Genomic DNA, 25,497 nt, shown 5'->3' with positions numbered 1-25,497 from the left:
GGGCTCCTCGGCACAGAGCAGCAGGTTTCGTCGTCTGTCCTCGGACGGCACGAGGCCCGTCTGACGGACCGGAATCTACCTCGCAGGCGATCTGTTGTTACCGTTGACGCTGGCTGTCGTGGTGACGCTGATGTAGTGGTGGGTCTAAGTCTGCGTCTCGGTCGTTCAGTTTGTCTCACTTTTCTATCATTTTAAACTGAATCTCTTTGGACTGTCGTTTCCAACAAAGCAAGACGTACGAAGAAATGATCTGGGGCTCAAAGAACACGGCACTACATTTTTTCACTTTTCTAACATATTTTTTCAGACTAAACGATTCAGCGATGCCTTGGAAAAAAAAAATACCAACACATTAATTCCCTGGCGGTCGGGATTCCTTTGAGAAGAAAAAAAGATGAATGCACAAAAGTGTATCCATTGTTTTCAGACTTTCTCCTTGTGAAATACTGCTGGATAGTGTTACCATTTTTCAATGCTAACCAAAGAAATCTGAAGTTAAAGAGCAACAGTACACCATGTTGTAGCCCGACCACACTCCCTTAACAAATTCCAACTCAGATCCTACAGAGGTCATCTGGCTTTTCATGTGCTTCACAACAACGAAGAAAAGTAATGTGAGATCACATCTAATTAACTGCACAGAAAAGTCAGTGACCGGTACGTCAACAATTTAAAGCTTTTGGTCCAGTGATAAGACATCAGCAGCTTTTCCAGGATCAGTTGCTATTTTAATAAAGTGACTTTACAGTTTAGTTTAATTCACTGACTCAGTCAAGACACTGAAGTAGACAGGGGCTTGTAAAATGGTCTTAGTCACAGCCCTAAATCTATATAATACTATATAAAATATAGAGTATATACTGCGTGCGTGTGTGTGTGTGTGTGTGTGTGTTCGCCCTCTGTAGCGTGAGTGATGCTGTGGCTCAGACAGGGCCTTTGTTTGTGTCTACTGCCTGGTCTGGGTCTCCTCTACCTGGACCTGAATGAGCCTGCTATCCCACCACCAACCCCCCCCCACCCCCCCCACCCCAACCCCTTCCCTCCTGCAGTACGCCCCCCCTCCCACACACACACACAGATTTTCCCTCCATCAGTCCCCCTGTTGTCCTCCATAAACCCTCCAAAGACAGGTGGTACTTACCTTACTCCTGAAAACCCCCATTAGCCCCCACGTTCTGGCTCTGCGTGTGTTTGCGTGCGTGTGTGTGTGTGTGTGTGTGTGTGTGTGTGTGCAGGGGTGAAACAGTGGCCACTTTACAGCGAGCCGGGCCTCCTGCGTGACTCCCCACTGAACAGCTTTAACAAGGTTTGTCGTTTAATGGTTTAACTTTTCCAATGATGCATGTAACGCCGGGGCAATTACAGCTAAGTGATTTATTGTGCCGTGGGGCCGCGGCGGCGAGAGCTCTCCAAACAGCGGCCTGGACTCTGGGCGGCGGTACAATCCCATCCTTGTAAACAAACACAGAGTAAACACTGCCGCTGTTTTCCCTCCTGGGGCCTGCTGCTCTCTGTTTATGTCATTCCTCAAGTGCCAAGTAAATCAGTCAGCCGGGGCCCGACAGCCCCTTGTGTGTGTGTGTGTGTGTGTGTGTGTGTGTGTGTGTGTGTGTGTTAGCGTGTGCGCGTTTGTGTGCTGTGGCTCAGACAGGGCCTTTGTTTGTGTCTACTGCCTGGTCTGGGTCTCCTCTACCTGGACCTGAATGAGCCTGCTATCCCACCACCAACCCCCCCCCCAACCCCTTCCCTCCTGCAGTACGCCCCCCTCCCACACACACACACACACACACACACACACACACACACACACACACACACACACACACACACACACACACACACACACACACACACACACACACACACACACACACACACACACACACACAGATTTTCCTCCATCAGTCCCCTGTTGTCCTCCATAAACCCTCCAAAGACAGGTGGTACTTACCTTACTCCTGAAAACCCCATTAGCCCCCACGTTCTGGCTCTGCGTGTGTTTGCGTGCGTGTGTGTGTGTGTGTTCGCCTCTGTAGCGTGAGTGATGCTGTGGCTCAGACAGGGCCTTTGTTTGTGTCTACTGCCTGGTCTGGGTCTCCTCTACCTGGACCTGAATGAGCCTGCTATCCCACCACCAACCCCCCCCCCAACCCCTTCCCTCCTGCAGTACGCCCCCCCTCCCACACACACACACAGATTTTCCCTCCATCATTCCCCCAGTTGTCCTCCATAAACCCTCCAAATACAGGTGGTACTTACCTTAAACCTGAAAACCCCCATAAGCCCCCACGTTCTGGCTCTGCGTGCGTGTGTGTGTGTGTGTGTGTGTGTTCGCCCTCTGTAGCGTGAGTGATGCTGTGGCTCAGACAGGGCCTTTGTTTGTGTCTACTGCCTGGTCTGGGTCTCCTCTACCTGGACCTGAATGAGCCTGCTATCCCACCACCAACCCCCCCCCCAACCCCTTCCCTCCTGCAGTACGCCCCCCCTCCCACACACACACACACACACACACACAGATTTTCCCTCCATCAGTCCCCCTGTTGTCCTCCATAAACCCTCCAAAGACAGGTGGTACTTACCTTACTCCTGAAAACCCCCATTAGCCCCCACGTTCTGGCTCTGCGTGTGTTTGCGTGCGTGTGTGTGTGTGTGTGTGTGTGTGTGTGTGTGCAGGGGTGAAACAGTGGCCACTTTACAGCAGCAGCCGGGCCTCTGCGTGACTCCCCACTGAACAGCTTTAACAAGGTTTGTCGTTTAATGGTTTAACTTTTCCAATGATGCATGTAACGCCGGAGACGGCATGGCTAGATTACAGCTAAGTGATTTATTGTGCGTGTGGGCCGCGGCGGCGGCTCTCCAAACAGCGGCCTGGACTCTGGGCGGCGGTACAATCCCATCCTTGTAAACAAACACAGAGTAAACACTGCCGCTGTTTTCCCTCCTGGGGCCTGCTGCTCTCTGTTTATGTCATTCCTCAAGTGCCAAGTAAATCAGTCAGCCGGGGCCCGACAGCCCCTTGTGTGTGTGTGTGTGTGTGTGTGTGTGTGTGTGTGTGGGCGTGGGTGTGTTAGCGTGTGCGCGTTTGTGTGTGTGTGTGTGTGCGTGCGCGCTCTGGTGAGTGTGTAGAGTAAAAGTAAAAACACGACCATGTAAAAATACTTAATACAATTCATACTCCAAGTGGTTTCAAAGTGCTTGACTTAAACTTAAACTTTAAAACAAACTAAATTCAATAACGAGGATAGAATAAAATGAGAGCGTATCTACAAATTCAGTCAGTCAAAAAAAACAAAAACATAAAAATAAAGACACAAAATACAAAAGATAAAGTGACAAATAGGGAAGGAAGCCTCATACTAAGTTAAAGTCGTGACTTTTAATTATTACGACCCTCAAGTCTGAACTTTTTCTCACGACAGGAGAAAACTCTGATGGCCTGTCACACTTGTTGAATCCATTATGACGTTCTACCTCTCTGACTTTGATTTTAGTAAGTTGAATATTTATCGGAGTACCTCAGACTTCTAACTTCATAAGATGATGATTAGTCATTTCGACTCACCGTGACAATAATTGCTGCGACCAGTCCTCACTTTTCTCTTCATTTTAACTTAATGACAGAGCGGTCACATTCTGTTCTAAAGTGGAACAGACAGAACTTCACCTGTTGGCCCGTCACCCAGCGGGGCAGCAGAGGCACAATGAATGAACCGACCAGCCAGGATCAGGATCAGGATCAGGATCAGGATCAGGATCAGGATTAGGCTGCACAACGAATTCTCTGTTAGTTCTCATTTCTTCAAACTTGATTTTTTTTTTTTCCTGAACTGACTTAGACACTCTTGGCTCGTTAATTCTCCTGCAATTTCTCATATTTTTAGTAAAATGTGTTTCTAGTCTCATCACCTGGTCCTTTTTTTTGTTTTAAATGTAAAAACTAAATGAAACGCAGTTTAAAAAAAAAAGATATTTCCCAGGACAAGAGAAGTGGCAGAGCCTGTGGGGTGAGTAGGTGTTGTTGGTTGCTGTCCTCCGCTGGTGTGTAAATGTGTCTCTGTAGTGTAACGATCTATGCGTGTGTGTTGGTGATTTGTTGGTCTGCCTCTGTTTTAGTGTGTGATGTGTTTCTGTGTGTGACAGTATTTTCTGTGTGTGTGTGTGTTAATGTGTCTCCCTGAGCTCACCTACGCTGCCTGTGTGTTAATTTACGAGGCCTCTCGGGGCCCCTGGGGGTTGGTTGGTCTATATTTAGACCCCTCCCGTCCCTTCAGTCAGACAGTGTGTGTTCTGTGTGAGTCAGCCCCCACCCCACCACCACCACCCCCCACCCCCAGACACAGCAGCCTGTTAATTTACATCCTTCTCAATTAGCCGCCGTTAGCAGCTGGCCGGGCTCTGACAGGCCGAGCCAAGCAGGAAATGACACCTCAAGGTTTACAATATGGCTGCTGCCGTTTCCAGCACCAGGCTTCACCAAACCTCCGTTTGTTTCTGTGACGTGGTTTCTCGAAACATTCTTCGGACTTACAGAACTTTATTTCAAATTTTAGTGGATCAAATATTAATGAGCCGTTCACAGGGAATGTTCTTTAAATAAAATGTACTTTATGATTGAGACGGTTCAGATTTTAACCGTGAACATTTCATATTAACCAAAAATACAAACATCACTTCTTATCTGAAGGTGAGAAGCACCATCTGAAATCTCCTGTAATCTCAGCCTCACACATACTTTACTTTTCTAACAACTCGGTACTTTTGCTTGACAGTAGAAAGGTCTAAACTCTCCTGACTCTCAGAGATGGTGGATGAATACCAAGCATAAAACACCAAATTAAAAAAACCAGAGCTGAAGAGAGTGATGGGATCGCAGCAGCCGCAACGCCCGTCAACACGCTGACGTCCCGACCCACGAGTCCTCAGTAGTCATTATGTCCGTGAAGATTTTCAGTCGTCCAGGTCACGGTTACCTGAGAAGACTTGAATCGAGGGCTGCTGGACTCGCTTGAGGTTCTTGAAGACGTCTCACCTCTCATCCAAGAGGCTCGTTCAGTTCCGACTGTCCGGTGGGGAGTCCCCAGGAGAGTCCCCAGGAGAGTCCCCAGGAGCACTAAGGAACCAAGTCAGTCGGAACCTTTTAAACCCATTTGGATTTTTTAATTTCAACAGCACAATCTTTATTTTAATCCTGTAGTGTCTGACGGTTTTGTGTTTTGTTACCTGTGCAGATAACTCAACTAAAACTAAATCAAGGGCAAAAACATGAAGCGAGAAGCTTATTCCCTCTGTGGTCTTTAGAAAGAACTGGCAACATCACTTTACCAACACACCAATCGATTTGGTGATTGCGATCAGGTGTCACAATCACTAATCATTGACTCCGTTCGCTGTCCGTCTGCAGAGAATTGATTCAGTACCTATCAGACCACACGCTGTCACACGACATTATCTCAGAGCAGCGGCGGACACTGGCACAAACACGACAGATAATTATACTCTCTAATCAGACAAACGCACTCTCATCAACAAGGATTATTTTCAGCGAACAAGCATCTTAAACAAAACACTAGAGCATGTGTAAAGTCTCCTCTGGTACATTTTAAAATTTTCTATCATCCGGTCTCATTTTCAGCCCTAATGTCTTACCTCTGCCTCAGAGTTGAGAGAGCAAATCAAAAACCGAGTCCCGAATCAAGAAAAGTCTTGAAGGTTGAGTCGACTGGGTCTGACCGTTGGTGGGTAGCAGCTGAAACGATCTCTCCTCATTGGCCGTTTTAATAAAATAGGATTGTAAATCTTCACACACAGCAGGTTAAATTCAGAGCGAAGACGGAGAAATACGCGCAGTGGTGTGTGTGAATGAGGGTGTTGTTGTGTCCCGCTGTTTGGTTGTTTATGCTGCTGTCACGGGCCATGACCAAGAACTGGACCAGAGAGAGAGAGCGAGCGAGCAGTGTTTGGGCGAGCTGGCGGCAGACTGAGAGTTTCACCGTGACAAATGCGGAGGAACACACACAGAGCTGTGTATCTTACACACAGACCTCGTACCTGTGCTGTATGGTCACTTTTCTCTTTCCATAGAGGTAAAACACGCTCATACACATTATACTCTGTTATACCGTCACAGCCTTGTTTATCAGTTTGTGTTGTTTAAACAAAGTGTTGTGTAGAATGAAGAGCAGCACATGATCCTTCAAGGGAGCTGACCACGCTGCTACTGACTGAAAATGATCCCAACTAGGGCTGAGATCCCAGGATTCCTCTAAAATCTGCTCCGGGAACCAGGGATTATTGGTGTGTGTGTGGGTGTGTGTGTGTGTTACGTGTCCCAGCGTTGGTATTAAAGAAAACCTAACAAATGCAGGTAACGGAGCGCCCAGTTCATCTTCCCGATTGCATCTTGTTGCCTCAGTTTCAAATGAAATGCTCAAAACATACAAACGTCTCTGAGTGTGTATCGGTCCCCGTTTCAGTCCCTCACTGTGTGTCGACATAACACATTTATAATGTCCTGCTTCAGGCATCATAGAAATATACATTATGCAGATTAGTGATTCTGGGTAACTATACTAAGAAAGTGCAACTCAACTGTACTTGAGACAAATACATTTCGCCGTCTGAAGTTACACTGATAATGGAGCCGTATATGATTCAGGAAGATCACAGAGAAATGCAAAACATCTTCAGTGCAAAAAAATAAACCTAGCGACCTGCCCGCAAGACTAAACGGAGGTAAAAACATCCGAGGTGTGTCTGAAGTCGCCGTTTTGAGCGGTGGTAGATTTACAGATAAATTACTAGGATGGTATAATGCCCTGAACATCTACATAAACAACGTAACGTGTGTTTTAATTCATTGTAATAAAAGGAGCGAGCCACGCTTGTGTATGCGCGTTTGCGTACATACGACCATTGTTCTAAAAGAGACGTCTGCTCAGACCCCGTTAGCGCCACCATGCAGAGTTTAGCAGGAACGTCAGTACAACAACAACAAGTGTTTGTATGTCGGATTCGTTCCCTCGACGTAGTTAAATTCCTGTAGGCGTCACACGGCAGCAGCTTCAGTATGAGTGTCCACAAACTTGGAGAGTTTTACCCATGAGGCGCAGAATCGTCAACTTTATTATTCGAATCTTCCGGCAGGACGACGGTAACGGACCATCTGTGTGGGTTTTACACATCAGACAGGTAGCTGCTACGTATGGATGCCAAGTGTTTCAGTGAAGTTGTTGAGACTTTTTTATTTTCAGTCCAAACTCTGTGTCCTCGTCAGGGGGAGGTTTCAGTCATCTGCTCAAATGCAAAGTCTCATAATGTTTTCACGGAAGCACAGACACATGCAGAGTCCATATACTGTACTCACCTGCTTTCATAAATAATAATCAAAGCAAACGACAAGAAAACTGGATAAAAACCACATTCTACTGACTCAGTTCACCACAGCCTCTGGATCCTGTAGAAGAGCAGTTGGTGGCCCTTGGTCTAATGGGCTCTTGGTTGTGTCTGTGTGTGTCTCGTGTCGTAGTTGTGACGGTTGAGAGTCGGGAGGCCCACCTGAGCTCTCTGGTGGTGGAGGCGGAGCGGCGGGCGGCAGACCTGGCGGCTCAGGCTCAGAGAGATGGCCTCTCTCTGGAGGCCTGCCACAAGGACAAGCAGCTGAGAGCCTGGGAGTGGAGGAGCAAGCTGTACAAACGCATGAGGACGGGCTTCCAGCACGCACGTGAGTCGCCGTGGATGTGTATCGGTTTTCCTCTCTGATTAGATCTAAAAAAGAGCAGCAGACATACTGTGCGTCAGTCAGGCACCTATCATCTTTTTTCATTCATGTAACCTTTATTTAACCAGATAAATCCCACTGAGATGAGCAACCGCTCCTTCAAGGGAGACCAGGCCCGGACGGCAGCGTCACAAGTTTCAGACTTGACAGTCAGGCGCGTTTATAAACGTTACTGAGAGCCAGGTAGCCGAGTATGACGCTCAAATACGCTGAGAACAGGCTTTCGTTATCAGTGCCGTTACAGGTGACCTCTAAACAGCAGTGCCGTTCATTAAATATGTGGCCTCCGCTCCTTTTCTCCTGAGGGTTACGTTTCCAACTGTTTATAATTCAGTCACTCATCAGATGCTTTTGTCTGAAGCGACGTACAAACGAGGCCCAATCCAGGCCACAGCAGATCCCGCTCAGATTCCGATTCCAACTGACGGGGGAGACTCAAGGCTGCAGGTGACTTAGATAACGCACAAGTGCACATTGAAGTATGTTTTTTTAATTATATGAGAAGATAAAAGCCTGTTAGGTGAGTAGTAACTGTCAGTAGAGGAAGTTGTTGGGGATTGAGGTCTGTCATTCCAGAGCTTGGATTGAGATTTCGAAGTCCACAGTGACGGTCGGACTAGATGTCTTTTGTTGACGGTGGTCAACGAGAACGCTTTAGTTCACACTGGTGTTTGTTAGTGTGTTTTTCCTCTGTTAAGTCCCATAGCAGATTAGTGTTTTGTGACTTTTTTTGTTGTTGGTTTGTTTTTTTGGGCCTGGACCCATCTACCTGAACTCAGTCCTACAGGCTCATGCTCCTTCGTCCGGCGTTGCCATCCCTGCACACGAGGCAGTCACGGGCCGGACTGTCCTCGTTTGTGGTTCCCCGCTGGTGGAAGGAGCCACCCGGTGCTCTCAGAGCGGGGGCGTCCCCTCTCTAGCTCCTATAAACTCTCGAGGACTCATCTCTTCTGAGAGCACCTCCTCTCCTGACACCTCTAACACCCTATCAGGCCCAGCTGGCTCTTGCCGTGCACCGTCCGTGCACTTCTTTACCCGGTCTCCTCGTGCCGTGTCTTATTGGACAGATTCAGTTCTTACTTCAAGGTCTCCTGCTGTACTGAGGCTTTAGTGTCGTCCCTCGCTTGTAGGTCACTTTGGGTAGAGGCGTAAAAGCCAGATGAGTCAATGTAAAGGTAATAAACCAAAGTACTGGATACGTTAAAATGTCGACCTGATGACGGCGCCAGAGGAAAAGTCAGAGGATCACCAGAGCTATTAAGGTTCATCCTGAGGGGAACGTGAACGTGGGAACCATATTTCATCACAGTCCATCCAACAGTTGCTGAGACGTTTCAGTCTGGACCAAAAGTGGAGGACTGAGCAACAGAGGGACTGATTTTTATCACTCTGACCAGACTGAAGTGACTGATCCACATTAAAAACAGCTTCTTCCTCGACGTCATTATACAGTTGACTGTTTCTGCTCTAAGTCACATTCATTCAGTCCCGGCGAGCCGCTGAGTCCATTTTTGCTCATTTTAATATTGTATTGTTTATACCAGTGAGTTCCACACGATGAGTTTCTAAATTCTGGAAAGAAAACCAGAGAACTGGTGTCAGGTCCGTGCTCAGTATCAGCAGGATCGGTCCGTCCCTACTGTAGAGATAACGACGTATCATTTTATAAGGCGGTCATTTCTTTTCTATGTAAAATCTTTACAGTAACCAGGAACTCAAGTTGAGTACAAATACCTCAACATGAACTTAAGTTCAGTACTTGAGTAAATGTACTTAGTTACTTTCCACCACTGGACATTTCTATTTTCTATTGAGTAATTATACATTTTTTAAAATTTAAAATTTTTTACTAATTATTTGATTTATTTATTTATTTTTCCCTACACCTGTCAAAGTTAGAGAAGCTAAAAGTCTGACAGTCAGCCTTAAAAAGCCTAAATGTTTAAACCACCATCTTGCCGGGAACCAAACGATCTGAATACCAACCCAAACAGCCCGATGTGAGTATTTATCGCCGCTCAATAGCGTGTCATGTTGTTTCACCCTGGTTTAGCTTCAGACTCGACGTCCTGCAGACAAGACTGATCACATTCCCCGGATGTAGTTGGACATTAAAACGCACACTGAGCGTGATCACAAAAGTGAGGAAATGTTTCTGTGACACATACAGTCAGCTCCCTTCATGTCTGCAGGCTCATGTAAGATAATGTCTTCCATTTCCTGCACCAAAGAAACTGTAATGAAGGGAGAGATTATGATTGTTATGATTCGTTGCTATGAAAGAAACCTGAGATGAGTTCTGTTGCACCGGGGGACACATCAGTAACCTGAACCTCTGAGCTTCCTGCTGCCTGTGGTCTTATCACATCATCACTCATTACACTTGATAAAACCTGCTGCTGCTTCTGTTTGTTAGATTTCATGACAGTATTTTAATTTCGGAGCACCGTCTTCAGTCAGTTGATCAGTTTCATCTCAGCATAATATTTCAATATTTTTGTAGAGACTCAAAGTATCCGCTGGCGTTAGTGACTTAACAGTGGTCCTAACATATTTGTTCATTTAGAAGGAACCAGAAATTAGCAGTTATAACACTTATGTAGACTTTGACCAAGAAAGATTCCAGGCTTGCACCATTTACTGTGTTCAGTATAGAATAGCACCAGGTAAACCAAAGAGGTACATATTGTACATCAGGAAAAGTCAACAATATTAAATGTCGACCTCAAGTAACAAACAATGTAAGTGGGTATCAGATGTAAGACGACTGCCAAGTGATGCCAACTGTCTACAGAGAGATGCAGACGAACTGTCTCTCTCAGTCTGAGGGTCTTGCTCCTCTGCAGGAGGGGTGGGGGGCCCGTCGTCACATAAAGCATCCATTGGTAAGAGGAGCTGTCAAAGACAGCATGAGATTTCAGAGAGGAGGGGGCGGTTCTGGGAGTTCAAGCTGCAGTTCAGCATTTTCATTTCAACACTTCAAGATTAAGGCCCATCATATTTTATTGTGCTTCTCCTCTCTTTGACTCCACTAAACAGATTTTTTTCCAGTTCTCTCCCAGCAGTGATTTTCCTTCGGTCCTTGAGGCAAAACACGACACTGAGAGGGTGAAAGTCATTTAAAGTAATAACCTGAGATGTGCAGCTGCATCAGCAAATGGTAAAAGTCAGCAGTCGTCCGGCTGATAACCAGCTCAGGAGCGCTTTCCACTGCACGGCTGCTCGGGGAGTAATGTGTTTGACATTTTTAGACACTTGACCGAATTTAGTTTGGAAAAAACGGAACGGGGGAAGCAAAAGAAGAATATTTAGTAGCCTGTGAGTAGGGGCAGGTCTCAGCTGAGCAGATGCAGCAAAGAGCGCCACCTACAGAAACTAGGAAGATGCAGACATAAAAATTCAGACGATGATGTCGCATTTTCTGCCATGACTAACGAGAGAGTTCCTCATCTTGTTGATGTATTTATTCATTTTTCTTCAGGATTTCAGTTTGTTGGTTGTGTTTGTTGACACCTCCCTGTGCCCCTGCTCAGGTGTCCCAGAGACCCCGTCTATGGTTCGTCTGAGCGTGAGCAGTAGCACCACGCTGACCGTCACCTTTCAGGAGCCGCAGTGTCTCAACTCAACTGTGGTGACCAAATACAGAGGTACACACACACACACACACACACACACAAAGCCATGCACATCATTACATAAAAGGGATACTCAGCTGAACAAAAGTTATGGTCTGGTTGCCTTAAGACTTTACTAACTTTTAACATTCGACAGCTTCGGCTTCTTTGTTTTGTAGAAAAACCTTTTTGTGTTTTTTATTGTTTTCGTATTGGTACCGAAACTCCAAGCACGGTTTTAAAAGCCCAAACATTTCACACGACACCCAGTCTGAGCTCATCAGGTTGCCTGGTTGTTCCTCCAGCATTTTAAATGTAGTTTTCTTCAGGCAGCGACTCACACAAAGCCGTTAAGGACACACACCTTAGTACTGAGATGGATTTGCCATATTATCTACAAGTAACGGCACCAAACATGACACAACGTGGTGCTTTAACGCTTATTGTCCTGTCGCTATGATGCAAAATCTTTTCTTCGAGCGTATAGCAAATGAAGGAGTGTGGGATTTCTCAGAAGATAGAGGGTTAAAACAATAGCTCAGATACACTGCTCGGTTGACAGGTGTGGGTTCCACAACAGAGAGAAAGAGACAGGAAGAGACAGTTAGAGACACCTGGAGGCCCTGAGCTGAGTAGTGAGAAGGTTAATGGTAATTTGCTCATCTCACCAGGAACGATTGATTTGTAATGAAAAGAGGAGCTGACCCTTTGCTGTTTACTGTTGAAATGTCATGGGTACTTAACCTGTGTGTGTGTGTGTGTGTGTGTGTGTGCGCAGTGGAATGGAGCTGCCTCGAGGATTTCTCGCTGCTTGCTGGAGAGATGCTGTTGGATAATCTGCAGACCCTCAAGTGCACCATCAGCGGCCTCACCACGGTAAAAAATAGCACCCGTCCTCCGCTCCGTCTCCATCTGACTCTGTCCTCTCAGTCTCTCTCGATGGGGGATCTGCTTGTACTGAAAATGTATTCCCACATGCTGGTGACTCAGCTCTTACAGCTTCACACAAGGATGTGGACACATTACGGTTAATCCTGAGGGAAGAATTCAGTGAGATGAAGAAGTGGCTAGTTGACAGGAAGTTGTCTCTTGACTGAGTGGACTGTGTTCGACCAGGATGGTCCCAGATGGTGACACGGTGACACTTTACTCACAGGTCCAATCCTACCTGATAATTTCCTGGAGAGAATAATGTAATTTGGCGCTAATTCCTGGGAAAACAGAGACAGAGCTGCTGTATTCAGAGTTTAGTCAGTTGTGTTGAGTTTCTAAGCCTTTGTTGTCTCCCAGGGGGAATTCATTATTATCATTCGCTTTATTCTCCATATACTTTGAGTTGTTTGTTGGTCTTGTTGTTGACCAACAATTAATTGGAAGAGACGCAAAATGAGCCCAAACTATGTATTGGAACCGATTCAATGGAATCATACCAACTCAACACTGTGTCAGTGAACAACTGAACCAGGTTCTTGGCAAGAGAAGCAAATTTGATTGATAAAGAAACTTGAAGACTGCTGGTCAGTCCTCTTGTTTTGAGTCAATCTGATCCAGGTTGGAAACTCTGGGAAAAACACTTGAAAGAAAACTTCAGGATTTGAAGCCAAGATCAGCTCAGGTGGTTACCTGTGGAGGACTGAGTCGTGCCAGTACAACTCAGCAGAGCCCCCTGTAGATCTCAAGAGACCAGTTTCCAGGTTTGGGGGAACTGGTGCCCATTAGACTAGAGCCAGTGTTGCTGACGCGTGTTTGCCGAGGTTCGAGACCAACATGAAGATTTGTTCCCTTAGAGGATGTGGTGCAAGAAACTGGACCAAGTTACTATTGTATGTTAAAAACCTAAGGGACCACCTCAGTTTGAGAAACAGAGCCAAATTGTGGCTTGTCCGCTCATCATCTCAACTACATAGTATGTAATTGTTCAAGAGTGATTTTTATTGTGGATTTTATTGCTTTTATTTGTGGTACAATGTCGCAGAGACACTTTGACCCTTGCGTCAGTTCTGTTTTATGCATTAAGGACAACAGTGGGAAAAAGTCTCGGACGTTGACATTTTGTAGATTTGTGTGACCTGGGTTGCTCTGTCTCATTGTTTCAAAACAGCTAAACTAGACTTAAACTCTTTTAACATCTGAACACTGTGTGATTTCACCAGCGATGTTAAGGGAGCACTGAGCAATAGCTCCAGCACATCACTCAGACTGTGTTTTCACATTTCTGTTGCGTATGGATCAAATAAATGAGATAATAACATGTTCATTAGTGAGCGTTCGAGGGGATTGTAGATAAAGGCACGTGAGGCGGATTGATGATTTGTGATTGGCTTTCCCGCCGACAGCTGCTTTCAGAACAGCGACACGTTCGATTCGGTCGTGTTTTTACGGTGTAATCCTGTCTGTCCACCTTCCCCGTAGCCGTGCCGTCGTGTTTGTTTGTATTTGTTGAGTGGCATCAATGACATTTGAAGAGTCAGCACGTTACTGGAGTCCGTGCATCGCTGTCTGCCACGTAAACGCGCTTTCTGCGGTGCATCTGCTGTTTGCAGCGAGACACTCTGTGGGCAAATAATGATCCGTGCCAAGAAACAAACCTCAGTGCGATTCAGGATCCACATCTCAAATGTTAGTGTGAACAATACTGATGTACATACTGTATTCATTACGTCAAAGCTGAGTCTCAAGAGGCACTGAGACAGATTTAAACACCTCCGTCATGGAAGGGTTACTGAACGGGCCTTCCGGGCCGAGGCCAAGGAGTCAGGGGCCAGAGCCTCTGTTTAAAGTGAGTCAATCGGACATCATCACACACAAAACCAGACACAAAATAGATGAAAACGACTACACAGAGAGATAACACAACTGCAAGGAGACTCAAAACGACTGCAGACAATGTTTTGAGTCTCTTTCACTGGGGGAGTCTTGCTGCTATGTGGCAGGGTTGGGGGGCCCGTGGGCCCATTGTCTCATAATCTGTCCATGACTAGGGTGCAGAGATACAGTCACAGTCTGATCCTCAGACTAAATGTATTATTAACTTGGACCAAATATTGTACTTATTTTATATCGTGAACCTTTTTAACTTTATAAACTGAAAAAACATTCATACCATTTACTCCAGCTCTGTAGCCGCTGCAGTCAATCGGGATAAAACCAATGAAGTCTAATGGCTACTCTCACTTGCGGTCATCAGATGAACACAGGGCAGCATTATCGTGGTCCAGAGAGTCTTTGTGACAGTGTTTTCAACTTTGAATGTGTACTGCAGCAGAATAAAGAACTGTCTTTTTAAACATCCAACATTTACAACAAAACAGTTTCAACTGTGTTGATCTGTAGCTTCTGTGTCTCCAAAGCCTCTTTTAGCACCTTGTTACAGAAAAGTTGCAGCGGTTTTAAATGTCTGATGAAGCAGTCGATTTACCACGATTGCTATCTTATGAGTTGGGACCATTTTGTCCACATACTTTTGGTCATACACCGTACATTCTGTAAATGCAGTGACCTTGTGAACCCAGTTTGGGTTTTTGTTTCATAAGCTCCAATTCTTTCATCAATTGACTGATTCAGTTTCTTCTTCCTCTTGAAGCTGCAGCTTCATAAAATGAAGTTGCAGTTGAAGTTTTATTTTTGGTGCTTTGTTTAACAAAAAAACAAAAAAATCATAAATGTTTAAAAATCAATTTTATTTGCTCTATTTTATTTTCCATGCCATCAGGACAAAAGACACAGCTTTTAAAACAAATAAGATCTGAAATAGTGTAAAAATCGATTTATCTATCTATAATCCATTTTCTTTTAAATTGTGTCTTTTCATTAACAGATGGTTTTTTACATTTCAGGGTCGGCTCTACTATGTTCGAGTGTTGGCTTATAACATGAAGGGCTGGGGTCCGCCCGCCTCCTCCCTCCCTCCATCTGCAGCTGCTTCCAGTAAGTTCATTTCCTTTTCTTTCGCTATTTTCATCCCAGTAACGTCGCCGACTCAGCCGCTCACGGCCTCCCTGCGAGCTTCTCCGGATCCCAGGAACTGCCGACGCCCATTAAAACGGGTTGAAACGGTGACACGATGCCATCAAAGAGAAAACTTCAGCACAGGAAACCCAAACTATCGGCACCCACTGAGTTTTTTAACTGAACCTTTTACTCGTCCCTGCTGATGGTATTTAAGGTAAAGAGTTGATAAGTCAGAGTCTTACCCGTAGTCAGTAGTAAAAACAGTGAGTCAGCTGTGAATCATCCAAATGTTCCGTGTTCTGTTCTGAGGTCCTCGGGTTGGGAACAGTGGTTTCATCTCTCCGTCACGACTCCCTTTCTTTATGCACATTCAAGTACTTAAGCCTTGACCTGTGTGTGTGTGTGTTCGGTTACATGGGAATTAGTCTGGTTTGTGCCTGTTTCACACATCTTTCCGGCTTTGTGCGGATGGGTTGAAGTATTTGTGTTTGTGTGCTTTGTCAGAAGCAGAGGAGGACAAAGTGTGTGGGTGTGTGCTTTAAAGAGAAGAGCTTTGAAGGAAAAGAGCACAGAGAGAGAGAAAGCATGACTACACCTCTAATATGCTTCAAATCTGTCACTCCATGCAATAGTATAGTAATAGGATTAGTAATAATAGAGTTATGTGAAAAACAAAACCAAGAATGTTAACCTCATGGTGGAGTCAGTACCAATTTTCACGTCAGTTGTTGAGATATTTCAGTCTGAAGCCAAAGAGGTGGACCAACTGACTGACCATCATTGCCATCCTTGAAAAAAATTGGCATCGTTGCAAAAAAGTTACAGAAATCACCCAAAAAGTCGGAGACGGGCTTAGTTAGACTTTAAGAGGTGACGTTGTATTAGTTTGTCATGTCGAAGCATGACTGAAACTAACGTTGACGTTGTATTAGTTTCAGTCAGACTTTGGAGGGAGTGATTTAAATGTGAAACCCGGAGGAGAGGGGAGGAGGAGGAGGAGGAGGAGGAAGGAAGAAGAAGAAGAAAAGGAGGCTTGCATGGTAACCTGTAATGATTTCCCCTGTCATCCCCCTGTCTGAGGTCACAGTGTCGCTTTGACGTGTTTTGTCCTGGACACGCTCACATGTATAAAGAAAATTAGAAAACCGGGAAATCGGATACACGGCCGAGAAATCCACGTTCTCCAGGAGAAATCTGCCCGAGGAAATAGGGTTTCTCTAACCCCCTACCCTGGTCACAGAAACCAGGTTTCTTGTTTACGTGACGTCTAAGAAATCAGCTTACTGGACCAAGTGTAAACGCACTGATTGTTATATTCCAGGTTTTTGCTGTTAAACACAATCTTTGCTCTTTTTGACATCCCTTTAATTCACGTAGATGAGCCAAAACTTTATGGCCACTTATAGATGAAGTAAATAACATTGATTATCTCATAACAGCAGGACATCTGGGATACATCAGACAGTGAGTGACCAGCTGGTTCCCGTTGTAAACGGGATGCATCTGGGGTAAATGTGCAGGGGTAGAGACCTGGGCCACTTAGACAAGGACCAGGTCGGTACGGTCGGATGACTGAGTCGGAGCACGAAACACCGAGGTGGGGTCAGCAGTGGTGAGGACCTGCTGACAGTGGTCTGAGGTGGGATGGACCACAACCTGGAGATGTGGTGTTGGGGGATGTGCTGAAACAAGTCTGATCCACATCAGCTCCACTTCACAACTTTACAGGACTTCTTACAGGATCTGCTGCTAACATCTTAGTGCCAGATAACACAGGGACCTTCTGAGGTCTTCAAGAGTCCATGTCTCAGCAGGTCGGAGCGGTTTTGGCAGCACGTGGAGGATCGATAGGATGTTGGGCAGGTGTTCCTAATGTTTTGGCTCAGCAGTGTATTTTATAAGATAAAAGGCAAAGTGAAGGCAAGAAGCTAAACAACTGAAAGTACAAAGGGCATAACAACAAAAGACAAGAAGAACATTTGTGGAAACAGCCAAAAAGGTAAAGTTTCCTGATGTACAGTAAACAGAATATAATGTTAACCCAGAACATTATGATCATTTAAGAAAAAGTCATTAGGTCAGGAGAAGAGAGCTTCAAATCACATTCAGTTAAATCACTCTCACATCATTTCATTGGTTTCCTTTCCTTTTAATATCCTTAAAATCTCTCTTAATAAAGGTGCTTGTTGGTGATACCCCAAATTTCTGGTCATCCACAGAAAAGCTGACCAGATAGCGCTCGCCTGTGTACTACAAGATAGCATTAAAATCAGCATCTCCTAATATCACCAGTTTATTCTGAAAATATTGCAACTTTATTCTCAAAACGGAAAACTACCTTTCTTCTGGTAAATTTTCAACTTTGTTTCCATAAACTTTTGCTCTTACATTTCTTTTGTTTTCCTAAAGCTGGTGTTTTTGAAACGGTTTTGGAAAAGTTCAGGTTTTGGGTGAGAAAACCGCGGAAGGACTGAGGGCTGAAACAGGGAGAACAAGATGCGTTTATAGATTTAACGTCTTAATGCGAACGTCCTCTCAGTGTTTGTCCTCCGGTTGTTTGCTCAGATTGGAGGGAGAGTGACGGTCGGGAGCCCAGGAGGCGAGGCCACATCGAGGCCATGGAGCGTCTGCTGCAGCAGGTCCGAGCAACTCACACGCACTACTGCTGCGGAGGTGAGTGTCCCATGATTTCCAATTATTTCCACCCGAGTCTCCAGGTGTTTCCTGGAGCACGACTGCAGATGTGAAAACAGTAGTATGAAGCCTTTAGTGTCTCCAGGGGGAGCTGTGTGAAGTCTGATTATGTCCTCAGGTCAGGTCACCTGAGTCAGCGTCGGTTGGGTCTGAAGACTACAAATTTGAAAAGTAGAGAAATCTGGGGGTGCGGAATTAGAAAGAATTGAGCTGACCAGGCCTCTGTAGCCTGCCCCCATCCCTGCTCCAGGCTCCAGGCTCCAGGATACATTAGCACCTGCTAACATGATACACCCCAATCTCTGACCCAACCATCAGTGGCCCGAGTGCATTGTGGGTAACGTAGGCACTGGTTTTTGATAAGGAAGAAGAATGTGTGGAGTAACAAAGGCAATATCTCTGGTTCTGCTCCCTTTTTCAGAAACAGTCCATGGAGGAGAGTCAATTCAAGTCAGGTTTAATATCACAAATCACAAATTTGTTTCAAGGAGGACGGACCACACAAACACACAACAGGCAAAACCAAGCACATCATTCACACGTCCAGGAGAAGGAAACAAACGCGATGTAATATCGGCGGACGACTCTTATAAATTGAGGCTCGGTGACTGTAAAGTGTCCGAACACCTCTGAGGTCTGTGTACAAACCTCTCAGAGGCATCTAGGTTTATAACTCACCGTCACTTTGTCAGAGTCTGGACACAGAAAATCTTAATTTAATAAACTTGTTGGAGCATAGGTGGGAGGAGATGGGGGGACCGGCAGAGACCCCTCGTAATCAAGCCAACATGTCTCAATAACATACGCTACAATCCTCATCTAGAGGCAGATTAAAGCTACACTAATCAATATTTTTATATTAGCATTGACTCCAATGACTCATTGTATTACGAGACAGACCCAGTCAGGGACCAGCTGGTGAACAGAGTGGAGCATTTAGCAGCTGAAGAGCCAGAGATTTCCCTCAGGAGCTGGTGGAGACCAAACCAGAGCTAAAAGTGAGAGAGTACTGGACCTAGATTCATCAGGTGATGCAAACACCAGATCCAGATGAAGGATCATGTTGCTCTTTAACAGCTGGATGTAGAATTGAGCAACTGTTTGATAACAGTTCAGCCACAACAGTTTTCTTACATGATGATAACGTCAGAGGTTTGAGTCCATTAAAAGTAACAGAATATCAAGCCAAAACTCAGGGCACCGCTAACCACACCTACCAGTGATGTCAGAGTGTACTGACCGCACCTGAGTACATGTCTGCATCACAGCAGCAACTTGACAACTTTAGCCAGTGGAGATCAGCAGAAAGAGACGGGTTTCCATGTTCACTACAGGACCGAGCTTTCTTGCATTCAACTAGAGCTGCAACGATTAATCGATTAATCAATTAGTGGATCAAAAGAAAAATTATCAGCAACTGTACTTAAAGGCAAAGAAAGTGCTGTTTTCAGCCTCTCGAATATGAAGATTTCCTGCACTTCTCTGTTTTATATCATATCAAACTAAATCTCTTTGGGTTTTGGATCGTTTGTCAGACAAAACAGGACATTTATAGACATCACATTGGAAAATCATCATGAAAATAATTGTTAGTTGCAGCCCGATTTTTTTATTTCAACACAAAAATGATTAATTCCTGTTCCTGTCTTTGGAACTGAATACAAAGTTGGAAACATGGATGTTGTGAGATGGATGAAAAGAGAGTGAAAGCTTTACGTAGAAATGTAGTTATGAAAACTGGCGTCTGGAGCTCACAGCATGAAAAGCCACAGTTAATCTTCAACCTCTGGCTGTGAAGAATGTGAGAGACAAACATTTAGAAGCTCTGTGAGCCTCAGCGTCAGATCAGGTCATAACGTTTGCTTTTGATTTGTGTACGGGATTTAATTTTTGTTTGATCACCTAGAGTCAGACGGTAGTCGATAATTTCCAGCCGGACCTCCTGCACTGACTGTGATTTTAACAAATCTCTGCTCGACACCGGGTGACCTTTACTTCTGACTGGCAGATCTGAACAGAAGGCTGCGATTCACCCAAATATCAGCAGTGTGGGAGGAACACGCCACCGAAAGAGCATAAACTGACTTTAGACCGCCGCTGAGGAACAAACAGCGAAGAGTAGCAGCAGTACACTCACGCACAGACACACAAAGACAAACAAATGCAAGGACAAAAACACAAATGTCTTTGTGTCAAACTTTACGGCTGCCTCGCTCCCCGATGTTTCCACTGGATGTGTTTGTCAGCATATGTTGTAATGATGCACAGAACTGGGTTTGTGGTGGTACAGATAATGTTACCAACTGTACCAACCGGATACGTTGTTATCTTAAAGCACAAACAGTATGGACGTTTTGCTCCTGTTTATCTGTCCTCCACTGGCTCCCAGTGGTTTTCAGTCCTGCCTTTGCAGTCAGGGTCTCGAGTCTGGGGCATCATTCACTGTCTGCTTTTAAATCCCTTGAAAACCTGTTTATTGATGCGTTCTTAGTTTGCTACTTTGGTTGTTGCTCCATTTATTACTTTCACTTGTGCAGCACCTTGTAAGCTTGTTTAGAAAGGTGCTATCTAAATAAAGATTATTAATTATTATCAGAAGTTTTTGAGATGTGTTGTCCGACGTTGTCTAAAAGTTTATGGCTGTTCTGAACAGCCACACCTGAAGGTGGACTCAAAGGCTGCCGTCATAAAATGAGGGGAGACGCCACGAGTCACGCATATGGGGATACTAGCGTTAACCTTCTCCCGGAAGACACTCAGAGCATTGACCTCAGCTGTTCAAGTTCATAGTTGAACAAAGACAAGGAACCTGGAGTTTCCATGTATAACGACAGTGTAAGAGGAAAAGATTTAATGAGAGAAACAAGTACAGAATTATCTCAACAACAGGTATTTCAGCTTTTCGATGCTCAGCATGTCCAAATCCAACCCTCCTCCTCTAGCAGCAGATTAATGATGCGCACTGAAAAGGTTTTTAACCAGGCGCTCTACCAGGGTTCATGAATGCCGCTTTACAGCAACCCAACACACACACACACACCTCTTGGCTGAAATCCAAGGTGTGTTGTGTTTTTTCAGTCCAGTGGGATGATTTACAAAGCAGCACAAGATGTGCGACATACTAAAACATATAAATGGGCATAATCCAGAATGGCTGAATTTATTAAAGCTTATTTATGTACATGGGCTCCCCTGGCACCTACTGTGTGTGTGTGTGTGTGTGTGTGTGTGTGTGTGTGTGTGTGTGTGTGTGTGTGTGTGTGTGTGTGTGTGTGTGTGTGTGTGTGTGTGTGTGTGTGTAAGTGAGTTTCCATCCACCTGTTTCTACACACAGTTTTAAGTTTTATGCTGCGTTCAGCCGGAGACGTTGCTGTAAATTTAAAGAGAATGTGTCTTCAATTCTTCCGCTTTGGAAAAGAAAACAAAGGCAGGTGTTTCCATTTTGACCTAAACCGATTGTTTACAGCAATATGACAGTTTTTGACTCGTTCTCTTACACACAGAGTTCAGTTCAGTCAGACCTCTTCAGATCAGCCAGTCCCTCCAGGAATCTATGATTCATGCAGATTCATCCAGCCTCTACCACATCTGCAAGTTCTGGCAATTTTTTCAAATCCTATGAGCTTGCTAAAGTCATTGTTAATCTCACGGTGATTTTTCAAGCAGGTTGTCAAGGCAATTGCAATTTTCTTAGTATGGACTTGTAGCTTATTGATTCAGTTCGTGGCAAAATGCCGCAAAAATAGTCACAATTTTAGTGAAATCCTTTGTTTAAACCCCTGCACAAAAAACAAAACTCAAAGACGAAGTAGATAAAAATACAAATTAATTATTACCTGTAGTGAAACTGGGGGCCTTGAGCCATCATCATAGATACAGTTCACAACATATAGACCAGCATGTTAATACATGCGTGACACTGAGTGTGTGCGCGTTGTCCCATCTGATAAAATGAAAGCATATCTTTTCCATGAGAGGACACTTAAGGATCCCCTTTCTGTGTGGCTGGCCCTCCTAGAATGTAAACTTTAGTCTCGTGATCTCAGAAATACAACAAAAAGGAGGCTTTTTAAAGTGGAAAAACCCAATAAAAAGATGTTCATTCTTGCTTTATATAGACCTGATGACAGATAATGTTGTATTGGCATCGTTACTGTTCTCGTGTCTTTGATCTTTCACTCCAGCGTCAATATTAACAGTAGAAAGAAATTTAAATTCAGTCCCTTGTAAATTCAAAAAAACACGTGCAGGAGGTGCAAGTACCCGTTTCAGCCCTGAGTTGTCGTCCTGGAAAATAATTCTCGTACGGCGACATGGCGTGAGAGCGTACGGGCCGATCTGGGCCGTGTTTCGAAACGTTCTGAACGCTGAATGAAGGGCGCGCTCGCTGAACTAAAAGCAAAAAAAGTAGGATAAAACTATAGTCAGATGTGTCCAGACAACCAAGAACCATCAGTGAATCGAGTCCTCAAATGCAAAGATGAGTAAGTGTTGGCTGCTAACGAGCTTTACTTTTAAACGCCTGTTTCAGGATTATCGTTCTCGCAACTAACGTCGGTCGACTAAGCGGCAACGTGTCGATAATGTTAAGTTGTTTCGAGCTAAGCTTAGCTGTTTGGTTAATGAAGTGTTTACCAGCTTGTTTTGCCTGCAGATGTGACAGGTTTGTGATTTGAACAGTGTGTGTGGGCATCTGTTGGTAATTTTAGGGAAGATCCAGTCTTCATACTCAATCAAATCAAGCAAAGCTCCGTGAAAAAGATCCGTACTCACAGTGTAGCCTGTGTTTCGTTAGTCTTCTGCTGTAGACCGTCTGCATCTCACCACGGAGCTTCAGAGAAGAACTTCAGTCTCGGCTTCGTCTGCGCTCTATACAGTTGTTGTCCTCTAACGACCGAGCCTTAGATTAACGCGTGTGCTTCAAAGGAGACTTCCACTGAGAGGATCCGCATCGACATACCAGCCTCAGGTCTCTGAAAATGATTTCCTGCTCTGTCCTCTCACCCGAAATACAAAAGTATTTTTGGTTGAATGTTAGTGGGACATGTCCCCTTGTCCCCTGTTGATATTATGACTTAAGTACCAGCACCTGTCCAGACCTCAGGTCCTGCGGGCTGCAGGTCCCGTGTGAGTGGAGGATGGTGAGGGGTCCGATGGAGCGATTGAGTGCAAGACGTCGACAGGAGCTCAGAGCACAAACAGCAGCTTCATGGGGACGTCCCGAGTGTGTGTGTGTGTGTGTGAGATAGAAAAAACTCACCATGACTCAGCCAACTCCAAATCAACAGCTATGATGTCACAGGGGTTGGTGCCAGCACACACACACACACTCAGGGGATTTTTCGTTTCTGCACGTTTACGGACATTTGAAAAACAAATGTCCCGGCAAACTAACTACAAAAGTCATTCACGTGTGTGTTGAATTTATGTTCCGAGTGAACGGTCAATTAGTCATTAACCCCGCTCTGTAATATATACCTTGCGTGTGTGTGTGTGTGTGTGTGTTTGTGGGGCTCTCCAAGGTGTATATTTATACAATTTATTCTCAGAGAGCCAAAAATAAATGTGTGAAATTAATCAGTGTGAGTACAAAGCCGCCACTATAGAGCAGAGAGAGCTCATTTAGCAGCATGGATATCTTAATTTATGAAGTGTCTGTGTGTGTGTGTGCGTGTGTGCGCTGGACACACTCACACACACACACACAGACACAGGGAGCTGTGTTCTTCTATAGATTGAGAGACACTCAAACACAGAATACTGTAGTGAATCTTGTTTTCTCTCGACCCTGATCAATAACTAAACCAGTAACTGTAGTCATGCTGTTGATTAGTTACGTGGCTCCGTTTAAAGGACCAGTGCAACATTTTGGTGAATCCTTTGTCTTCATCTTCTCCAGAGTCAGAAGATGGATATGATTTTCATCCCCGTCAGTCGAGTACGGGAAAGGTTTGGGCTAGCGTAAGACAAAGACCGGAAGCATCGGTTTTTCACATTTGTCTCTGGCTCATCAGAGATGGGTTTCGGACGTGGCTCCCGCTTGCCCCGCGCCTGGTCATGGCATTATTGCTAAAATGACACGATTTCGGTTCCCATTGGATCCAAATGGATTTGGAAGCCATTAAAGCACATTCAAGGCAATAACATGGAGGTCAGAGTCCCAGCTCCTCAGAGCTGAACAGCTGCATTCCACTTGAAAAGTTTACACGGACCCTCGGGAAAAGGGGTCCACGGTATTTCTAGATATTTGAGGTTTAACCATTAGTCGTCTATAAATAACTCGAGATTATCCGCATCTCCTTTTTTCAGTTTATATGTGGGTGAGACATGGAGGTAATTGGGAGCTGTGTCTGTATGTTTTTGTGTGTGGACGTGCTTTGTGTATTTTCCTAAGCTAAAAACTTAAAAAAATAAAATCCCGGTTGCTGTACCCTGGCCGCCACTTCTGTCTGTTCCGTGGGCCACAAATGATGCGATTCTCCACGACGTGGCTGTTAGTCATTTAGACTCATAAGCTCCTGGTTGGGGCAAGGTGATCTAACCGAGCCTAGACCCAACCGCACCTTAACCGTAGACGAGAAAACGGGTTTAGCGTGGTGGTGTTTTGCCAATAACGGCGTCATATCAGGAAACTCCTAAATGTGTCATTCTAGGGAAACTTGATCTTTTACTGTCCACAGGCTCAAATTAGTCTCACAGCCGCTGAAAACACGGAACACAGACTTGAAATAGGACATTTTAAACACATAATGCACCACAGAGTCAGATAACGTTGAACAGCAGTGACGGCAGAACCTCGTCATCGTCGTCCGCAATTATGTGAAAGTTACACATGATATAATTATATATGTTATATATGGAAAACTGACCAGAAGCTGAGTCATCCTGAGTGATTAACAGTTAGTTTAGCACGAGAGAATACTTTTCACCCTGTTAGACCCGGGCTCTGGTTTTCTGGATCGAGGACTTTCTAACATGACTCGAGCCTTTGAAACGGGTCTCTCTCAGTCTGCCAGAGGATGTTTGAGGCCGTCATGGACCTATAGAAGAGTGTCATAAGTTTTCCACACACCCCAAATCCACGGGCCAATGACGTGTTTCCTCATTTAATGTGGAGCACTTGTTGGAGACACTCCTCCGTCTTTAACTGCAGCTCAAGCAGCAGCCTTCGGCCATCAGCGGGACGTACGGAGCTGGAGACGGTCCACGCAAAAAGCGGTTTTTCTGTGATAAAAAGACGTTGATTTCCTGTCTGTGTTTCACCTCAGTTTCAGGTGTCATTTTAAGTCTGTTCTCTCTGCACAGGTGGTTGACGGCTGTTGTCACAAAAGCAATTAAAGAATAAACTGTAATAACAACATCAATGAAAGGTTCGAACACATGAGCCGTTCAGACTGAACCAAAACCCCCTCCCTCTCCCGTCAGAGGGAAAGGTGGTGGCCTCATTAATCAACTCCAATC

At 45.0% G+C, this 25,497-nt stretch overlaps 1 protein-coding gene across 1 annotated transcript in view; it reads left to right on the top strand.

The window, feature by feature from the left end:
- ankfn1 (ankyrin repeat and fibronectin type III domain containing 1) overlaps positions 1-25,497 on the top strand; it is a 133,187-nt gene that overhangs the window by 83,879 nt on the left and 23,811 nt on the right. Inside the window, exons 10-14 of the mRNA XM_040135882.1 lie at positions 7,526-7,720; positions 11,311-11,424; positions 12,170-12,267; positions 15,228-15,318; positions 17,908-18,015. Of these exons, the coding sequence (XP_039991816.1) occupies positions 7,526-7,720; positions 11,311-11,424; positions 12,170-12,267; positions 15,228-15,318; positions 17,908-18,015 (606 nt within the window). The remainder of the gene's footprint in view (positions 1-7,525; positions 7,721-11,310; positions 11,425-12,169; positions 12,268-15,227; positions 15,319-17,907; positions 18,016-25,497) is intronic.

This window comes from Xiphias gladius, chromosome 9 (genome assembly GCF_016859285.1).
Source record: "Xiphias gladius isolate SHS-SW01 ecotype Sanya breed wild chromosome 9, ASM1685928v1, whole genome shotgun sequence".
Lineage (NCBI taxonomy): Eukaryota > Metazoa > Chordata > Actinopteri > Istiophoriformes > Xiphiidae > Xiphias > Xiphias gladius.
This window is presented reverse-complemented; position numbering and strand designations above follow the sequence as displayed.